Consider the following 9,860-nt stretch of genomic DNA (forward strand, 5'->3'; position numbering starts at 1 on the left):
ATCTTTGTTCCCAAATTCCAAGCCTGCCCAATTTGCAGCCTAGACTGGCTCATCAATGACCTGTCACTCAACTTACTTCCTCTCCATCCCCTTTCTAAAGAAGAGATTCACTCTAACCCAAATAGACCATTCGCAATCTGTCAGACTCAAGCAGTTTTCCACTGATAATTTTGGCTTTCTTGTCTGTAAACACAATTGAAAGAAACAACTGAACTATTGCCAAATACAGTTGTATAGTAATTCCCTCATTGGAGAAAAGAAAGTGGGAAACGTCTGTGAGGCATGTACTGTGTAGCTGGTACTTAGCAATTATAAGCCTATTTGAAGGGCATCATGGTCCCTATTTTACAGAAGAGGAAAGTGAGAACCAGAGAGATGGAGCTTCTTGTGTCACTCAAGGTGGAGGTGATTATTGTGTTAAATTTGGTGAGACCATGTTCGTTCTCTGGGCCCCACCACTGCTATGAGAATTATATGCAGCCATGTATAAGGAAGCCATTTATAAGATATTTGTACGGTGGGTAATTTGTTCCTAATTCTGGCATTTTGTTCACTAGCATTGGTTCTTCTGATGCTTGAATTCTATTGATAAACAGGTGATGAATCTGAGAAATTAACTGCTATGAAGATGTCTTTGGGTAGCAAAGGGTTAGCCCTCCCAGGTAATATATACATATCTTAAGTTCTTCACTACCTTAAACTGGAAATTTGCAAGTGTTTTCTCAGAAGAGACTCACAAGTCAAATGGGATCCCACCCCTATCTCAATCTGAGCATTCCCCTTTTATATGTTCTATGTTTCATTTATACACACACTTTGAAAAATGAAAATCCCTGCTTACTGTCTTTAGCCAATAGTCTATAAATGGGCTAATTACAACCAGGCTAACAATGTTTATCAAATGTGACTTTTCAGGACATTTGTGACCTGCAAACGGTTCCACCTAAGCTGTTGGTCTACAGCCAAGTCCAGCCCTGCCCACCCACGGGGAAAGGCAAAGGTCATGACTCCACAGTCTTCCCTGCTCTCTGGCTACCGCCCACCCCAACCTCACCTCCAAGCTAGTCTCTCTGGATCTCATCGCTTAGCCATGTATTTAAAATTTGTTCCCAGGGTTGTTGACAAAGGACATTCATTAGCCTGTTCCAAACAAGAATCCCCAGGGCAACTTGTGCTTCCTCACTCAGTTGACTCCCCCAGTGCACTCTCTCAATAGAGCAAATACCACCTTTGTCACTCTGGGTAGAGGACAGCTGAGGTGGGAGAGGGAGTTTATATTCTGCCTTCTGAGGTCATTAACATCATTTTTCCTAGAACAGAAAAATCCAGGGCAACTCTGCTCCTCAAAGCCCTTCTTTTAACCTTTATACTGGCTCCACTTTAAAAAGACAGGCTATCCAAAAACTCTGATGCAGTCCCAGTCTTAATGAGTGGAGAAACAGAAATGGGCAAATTCCCACTAAACTGGTAAGGAAGTGGAAAAGACTATTTCTTACCAAGAGAAGCCCTGGAAGATTTGTAACTTCTGTGAAATGCTGGATAGGACGTGGTGGCAGATAACATTGAAAATGCAATACATCTTATTTTATTTTATAATTATATAGCCTTATAATTTTTATATACCTCTAAGAATATTTAGAACTAAAATCTCACCATAGCCATTTGGATAGTCAAGTGAGGAGGTATATTCCCTCTTTACAGCTTCATTGATTTTACCTCTCTGTGGCTGTGAAGCCTGAAACCAATGCAGATGTGAATATTCAACCTTTCCCTGAATATTTCAGGTTGGTAACCAGGAGGGCAAGGGCAACTTTTCCCGGTGTAACTATTCCCGGTCCCTGATTCCAACTGTGGACTGCATCCCACTAGTGGCTTATGGAATCAATTTAATGGGTTGCAATCAGCATTTGGAAAAAAATTTTTAGTAAAATAAAATTTAAAATATTATGTTGTACCACATGCAGTAATAAGGAGTGTTCTGTAAAATCTTTATTTAAGTTAGACATATACAAGTTCGCCAGAAAATGATATAAAATGCAGAATACATTATGGTCAAAATGCTTGAAAGCAGCTGCCTTATAAATGTTTGTAAAAACAATACATAAAGAAAATCTTGAATAAGCCAGCAAGGATGCTCTCATATAATGTGATTCTTAAACAACATGAGCTCACAAATCAGTAGAGACTTGAAATGTTCTTGAAGTGCTTAAACGTGAAGACTCCTTAGAAAACCCTGGATCGTAGTTTTTATATACTTTTCCTGTAAAATTTCTATACCCACATACCCAAAATGTTTTACACGATTTAGTGGGCTCATAGACATGGTAAATCCAATCTAGAATTAACAGATCCCTAGTTTAGAACTCCTGCTTGAAATATTCTGAAGCTCCTAAAATTTCCTTGAAATGTAATAGCATCTGCCTGTCCTTAAAGGAAAGCAAAGTTCTAGATCTAAAGATTCTGAATGCATTTGTGTAAATGGAGATTTTTATTCTAATCTAGTATTTGCTGAACTGTAGACAGGTATATGGAATGGTTCAAAGGACAGAAGACTTTTCATTCTAATACACAATCTTTGAATTCTAACAGACAGAGAAGGAGGGTCTGTTGAAGAAGAAGTGAGGAGCTGGTACTCTTGGCATCGAGGGAATTGAGGGAGTTGAACAGGAAGGAAAATGAGAGGCTGATGTGATTGTACGAAAAATAAAAACAAAAATGGCAGAGAAGCGTAAGAAAACGAGCTCATCTAAGAAGAGTTAGGCAGGCAAAGGAAGCCGGGCAATAAGTGGAACCAGTGAGAAGTAAGGAAAGTGAATACAGGGGAAAGAAAGTTAGTAACTTCTGGAAGGAGACAGCTGTTGCAGGCATTCCTTTATTAACTCTTTTCAAAAACTATTTAAACATCATCTACAAAGCGATTATTTCATATTGGCACTGGGGAGAGTACATTTGGAGAAATCATAGTAAGAACTTTCTATATAAGGCAAACAGGACTGGCAAGAACCCAACACCACTCAAATGGGCTGCTGGGCTGGGTCATGTCATCAGAGGAAAAGTTCATGGTCCCTCTCCTTTTGTTCTCTTCAGATTTCACATCCCTTTCAGAATACCTCTTCCTTTCTCACCTTTTATTATTACCATTTTACCTTGAGACTCAAAATTTTTTCAGCAATGCAAAATAAAACCGTATTGACTGAGTTCATCCTGCTGGGTCTAACAGATGTCCCTAAACTCCAGGGGGTGGTTTTCACCTTTCTGTTCCTTGCCTATTTGCTCAGCATGATGGGAAATCTGACGATCCTCATCCTCACCTTGCTGGACTCCCACCTTCAGACCCCCATGTATTTCTTTCTCCGGAACTTCTCCTTCTTAGAAATTTCCTTCACAAACATCTTCATTCCTAGGGTCCTGATCAGCATCACAACAGGAAACAAGAGCATCAGCTTTGCTGGCTGCTTCACTCAGTATTTCTTTGCCATATTCCTTGGGTCAACAGACTTTTACCTTCTGGCCGCCATGTCCTATGACCGCTACGTGGCCGTCTGCAAGCCCCTGCACTACACGACCACCATGAGCAGCAGAGCCTGCACCCAGCTGGCTCTCTGCTCCTGGCTGGCTGGGTTAATGGTTATTATACCACCCATCACTCTGATGAGTCAGCAGGGCTTCTGTGCCTCCAACAGGCTGAATCATTCTTTCTGTGACTATGAGCCCCTTCGGGAACTCTCCTGTTCAGACACGAGCCTCACAGAGAAGGTTGTCTTCCCTGTGGCCTCAGTGACCCTGGTGGTCACTCTGGTGCTAGTGATTCTCCCCCACACGTTCACCATCAGGACTGTTCTGAAGCTCCCCTCTGGCCAGCAAAGGACAAAGGCCTTTTCCACTTGTTCTCCCCGCCTGATTGTCATCTCTCTCTCCCATGGAAGCTGCTTCTTCATGTACATTAAGCCCACAGCAAAAGAAGCGGATTCATTCAACACGGGAGCCGCTCTACTCATTACTTCAGCTGCACCTTGGTTGAACCCCTTCATTTACACCCTAAGGAACCAACAGGTAAAACAAGCCTTCAAGGATACAGTCAAGAAGCTTATGAAACTTTAAAGAATTTCAGAATTAAAACCTGAATGGGTGAATCCTTACTACGTACCAAACTCTCTGCCAGTTACTAGATATTCAATGAAGAGTTAAACTCCAGGACAGTGAGAGAGACTTGGAAATTAAAAAAGTACAACCTAAGTGTTCATATAAAGCAATGATTAGGTTTTATTAATGAAAAAGCAGCTCAATCTGAGTTAGTGAGTCAAAGTTTTCAGAGCAGGTGCCATTTAAATTGAGTCTTAACAAGTAGGAATAGGTTAAGCAAGCAACAACAGAGAAAGAAACAGGAAGAAAGAATACTGGGGGTGGGAGCACAAATTTTCAGTCCAACAAGATTGAGGAAATGTTGTCATTCATTTCAATTAAATAAAACAGAGAACGAAAAGAGTTGTGGAGATAAAAGTTTTAGTTTTGAATTAAGTTAAATCCCATTTTAAATAAATAAAATGCTCAAAATGTCAAGCCATTTGGATTTGGGACAAGATCTGTGAATTTAGAAATCCTTACCATGTAGATGGCAACTGATGTGGAAACAGAGGCGGCCACGAATAGAAGCAAGTACAGAAGTTCAAATACTAAACTCTTAGCATCCTCTCATAATTTGAAGAGCACAAGAGGCAGAAGATAAGAAAGTCCACAGAACTGTGCGATTCCTAAGAGAATGTCTCAAGAAACACAGGTTATTTGGCAATGTGAAATGCTGCAGAGAGCAATTAATATGAAGAATGAAAGCATGAGAACTGACAATTAGGCTACTGTTATTGATCACAGCCATTTTCAGAAAATGTGGAACTTGGGGGTGGGGTAGGAAGAAGTCAGACTACAGTGGGATACTGGTGGTTAGGAGCTGAAAAGCTAGAAATGGTAACGTGGAATTTCAAGAGTATGGGTCAATGTCACGAACGCTTGGACACAATGTTCACAGCGGCAGGACTCAAATATACACGGAGCCAAAACAACTCTAGTGTTCGTCAACAGATAAATTAATAAATAAAATGCGCTATCTCAGATGACGGAATACTATTTGGCAAGAAAAAGGAATGAAATAATGACATGTGCTACCATGTGGATGAAACTGAACAATGTTATGATAAATAGAAGAAGCTGACAACAAAAACTGCATAGTGTTTGATTCTTTCTATATTAAATGTCCTGAATAGGCAAGTCTGTAAAGACAGAAAGTAGACGAGTGGTTGATGGGGTCCGGGGGTGGGTAGAGACTGGGTGGGGTGACTGCTAATGGGCACCAGGTTTATTTTGGGGGTGATGACAACATTCAAAAACGGATTGTGGTGGTGCACGTACAACTCTGTGAATAATACTAAAAACCACTGAATTGTACACTTGAATTGGATGAATTTTTCTCCATAAAGCTGCTATATATTTTTTAAATAAATTTTATTGGTTCTTAAAAAAAAAAAAGAGTATGGGTCAATGGCTTTGGTTCCTAGACTTGAGGGCATGTAACACTGTGCCACGCCTATAACAGGCACTCAATAAATGCTCAATTAATTTAAAAAATGAGTAAATGATGTCTTTATTACATAGGATTCAAGTAAGCTTTCATAAGCCTTTTTATCATCTACTAGTTTTTTAAAGGGCCAAACTCTTTCTCTCCTGAACACTTTCAAGCCTATTTTGAACCACATAGTTATTTCTTTGTAGAGATATCCACAGACAAATCCTCTGTTAATGTCACCTTGTTTAACATTATTTTAAGAGTTTTTTTCTCCTTTTCTCAGGGATATTTATAGGTAAATAAATTAAAAGGAGAATCAGATTTTCACAAAAGCTGTCTAAGCATGTTTTCAGAAGTCTAAGAGACACACATACCCTTTTATAAAAGTGTGTTCCCCGTTAATCTATCCCTTATATCTACAATCTACTATTAGGAATTAAATTATTTTCTTTTGAGTCTTCTTCCTATTAAAATGCAATCAAGAGAAGCAGTGTACCAGTGTACTATAGAAGTAAACAGCCTCAAAATCTCAGTGACTTAAATAATCAAAGTTTATAACCTCTCATACTATATGTTCAATGTCGGTCAGCAGCCAACTCTGCTCCACATGGTAACTTCTGCATCATCTTATAATGCTGCCGTCCCCACATGAGATGCTTCAAGGGTCACAGAAGGAAACACACAAAACAGGAAATGTCTCAAACCTGCAATTAAAAGCTCTGCCTACAACCCACTGTCCGAAACGAGTTAACAAATGCAAAAGATCCAAGCCATGTGATCTTCCCACAAATATAGAAGGAAAAGAGAACATGAGAACTAGTGAGCAAAAGATGAAAACACCTTATAGGCTAGAGTATGTTACCTTTTTTTTCCAAATGACAGCCAAGTCCTGCAAACAAAACTAGCTAAAGAAATGTGGCAGACCAAATTACTGCCATGAAATTTGTAGTGAAATGTTGGTGGGAATGTAAACTGGGGTGGCCACTATACAGAACAGTACAGAGGTCCCTTTAAAAACTAAAAACAAACTTACCATATGATCCAGCAATCCCACTCCTGGCCATATATACAGAGGAAACTCTAATTCAAAAAGACACATGAACCCCAATGTTGACAGCAGCACTATTTACAACAGCCAAGACATGGAAGCAACCTAAGTGTCCATCAACAGATGACTGGACAAAGAAGATGTGGCATATATATACAATGGAAAACTACTGAGCCATAAAAAAGAATGAAATAATACCATTTGCAGCAACATGGGTGGGCCTAGAGACTATCATATTAAGTGAAGTAAGTCAGAGAGAGAAAGAGAAATCACATGATATCAGTTATAGGTGGAACCTTAAAAAAATGATACAAATGACCTTACTTACAAAACAGGAATAGACTCAAAGACACTGAAAACAAACTTACAGTTACCAAAGAGGAGAGCAGCAGGGGGGGATAAATTAATTTTGGGATTACATATACACACTACTATATATACAATATATAAACTACAAAGACCTACTGTGTAGCACAGGGAACTATATTCAATAACTTCTAATAACCTATAATGGAAAAGAATCTGAAAAGAACATAGATATATATTATGTATAACTGAATCACTTTGTTGTACACTTGAAACTAACACAACATTGTAAATCAACTATACTTCAATTAAAAACAAAAACTGGAAAAATAACATATGAGATCGCTCATATGTGGAAACTTAAAAAAAAAAAAAAAGCACAAATACAAAACAGAAATAGACTCACAGACATGGAATACAAACTTGTGGTTGCCAAGGGGGCGGGGGGTGGAAAGAGATAGATTGGGATTTCGAAATTGTAGAATAGATAAACAAGATTATACTGTATAGCACAGGGAAATTATACACAAGGTCTTATGGTAGCTCACAGAGAAAAAAATGTGACAATGAATATATGTATGTTCATGTATAACTGAAAAATTGTGCTGTACACTGGAATTTGACACAACATTGTAAAACGATTATAAATCAATAAAAAATGTTAAAAAACAAAAACAACAAAAACTGTAGTGAGACAGACTGAGGAAAACAATGTCTCATGGTTTCATCTTTTAAAAATATAAATCATATCATGTCACTTTCTTTCTTAAAACCCTCTGAGAGCTTCCCATTACTTAAATTCCAAATTCTTCACCACAGTCCACAAGGCACTACCTCAACTAGCTCTGGCCCAGCTCTTTCAACACTCTGCCCTCGGCACTGACTAACAGGCCCAGAAGAGGTAACAATTACAGCTGATGTTCCTTCTCCTAAGAGAACTTCAGAACGAATTACATCCTGTTATTTCCTCCCTGTCAACTTAATCACTACCAGAAAACTCTCTAGATCATCCTTCATTACCCCCGAGTGATCTGTCATCTTCAAAATCCTCTGAAAATTCTCAGCACACCTGTCCTTCACATATTTCTGATCCTGGAGAGGGGGTAGGTACCCTCCTGCCTCTCCACTGCCTTTTTTTTTTCTTATTCACGAGATAGTCAGTAGAGTAACATTTGTTGATGGTCTACTTACACCAAGACTGCAAAAAACGCTGCAGATAAATGGGTGAAAAGTCATGCTTCTACACTCAAGGCCCTTATAACCAGTAGGAGACCTCATGGTAAGTATTATAGCAGAAATACACCAACGCAATCAAAAGGGAGAGGACAGAGCAGATACTACCACCTGGAGAAGTTAGGGAGCATCTCATATATGTATTCTCTTATCCTTAATTCTCTTCCATTCTTTTGTCATATTCCCATTCATTATTATACAATGGATGATATTAAAACTAATTATCTTATTGGAGAGAGAAGAGAAATTTAATATTTCTTTTTCCTTTTTAAAAAAAATTTTTGAAGTGCAGTTGATTTACAATGTCAGTTTCAGGTATACAGCAAAGCGATTCAGTTATACATACACATACATGTTTTGTTTTCTTTTCAGATTCTTTTCCATTCTCTCCATTGTCCTTTATTTTCAAAACCTGTAATTCCGTTAAAGCACATGTCATCAGATTATACCACTCCTTGTTCAACTACTCCCTCAGGTATCTTGTTGGTTCACTGATAAATTTAGCAACTGGCTTACCCCAACTCTACCACTTACTCCTGGTTTGATTGTTTGGTGACTTGAATAGCTACAGAGATTGATGCACTGAACCAGTGTGATGTTCTGTGGGCTGGTGAACTCGGCTTGGCTCAGCTGGCTGGCTCTACTTCAAGCTGTGGGTCTGTTCACGACACTGAGGACAAGAGGACCTAAGAAACAAGTAGCTGGATTCCATGGTAAGACACACGCTTGCCCAGGGGAAGAAGATAAATTCCAAGACACTGTCGTTCCCTGCTTCCTCAGTGAAGTTTCTGGGATTCCGGGTGTCTAAGGGCATATCAGGGTATACCTTCAAATTAGAATAAAAATTACTACATTTTGTACCTCCTAAGAGGAATCAGAAAGTACAATACACTACATTGATGAGATAACATACACCACATTGGTGACTGCTGTTCTGGCCCACGTACTAAGTAATCCATAAAACTGCTCATAATAAGGGAAAGCTCTCCAGATGGCCCAGACTTTGATGCAAGCAGAGTCCTTATGACTCTCTGGATTTCACTGTATTCAAAGTGTCAGTGGGAGATCAGGACACAGTGTAGAATTTGTGGCATGCTCCCGTAGGTAAGTCTGAATACAAACCCCCTAAGATAAATCCACACCATCTTTAGCAATTAACTTGCTGTTCTGAGAAATAAGTGTTTTGCTCGTTACTGGGCCTGGCACAGACTGAATGTCTATTCATGGGGCAAGCTAAAAACATGCACCTTGAACTACTCATCATGAACTGAGTGAATATTTTTCAAAGTCATAAAAATAGAAGTGTCTGAAAATGCCCCAGCTTCAAGTGGAAGTGAGACATAGGAGATGAAGCTCATGCAGACCCTTCAAGGCAGAAGCAACGTGCACAGGCAGAAGGCTCACACTCCTGATGTATTAACTCTTCCTCTGGTGCCTCTCCTACCTCAAACCACACCTGTAACTTCATGTTTGGTGGGGGTCAGGGAGGCGGGTTCCCAATGACTAATGGACTAGGGAAGAGAAAATAAAGCCTTCTTTACAGATGGCTCTGTGCAATATACTGACATGAGCCAGCGGTGGACTAGCATGGTGTTACAACACCAATGAGGCACGGCCATGAACAGTAGTTGGGAAGGGAAATCATCCCACCAGCAGAACTTTGATATTAACAGTTGTCACTCTGTCTGGAAGGAGAGATGTCTAGAGAGTTAGACC

At 39.5% G+C, this 9,860-nt stretch overlaps 1 protein-coding gene across 1 annotated transcript; it reads left to right on the top strand.

Moving 5' to 3' along the window:
• The first annotated feature begins 3,171 nt into the window (after positions 1-3,171).
• LOC140700406 (olfactory receptor 2AP1-like) lies at positions 3,172-4,101 on the top strand. The gene has a single exon (XM_072973900.1). It carries the CDS (start codon positions 3,172-3,174, stop codon positions 4,099-4,101), a length of 930 nt encoding a protein of 309 aa, XP_072830001.1.
• Positions 4,102-9,860: the final 5,759 nt, after the last annotated feature.

Source organism: Vicugna pacos, chromosome 12, assembly GCF_048564905.1.
Source record: "Vicugna pacos chromosome 12, VicPac4, whole genome shotgun sequence".
NCBI classification, from domain to species: domain Eukaryota; kingdom Metazoa; phylum Chordata; class Mammalia; order Artiodactyla; family Camelidae; genus Vicugna; species Vicugna pacos.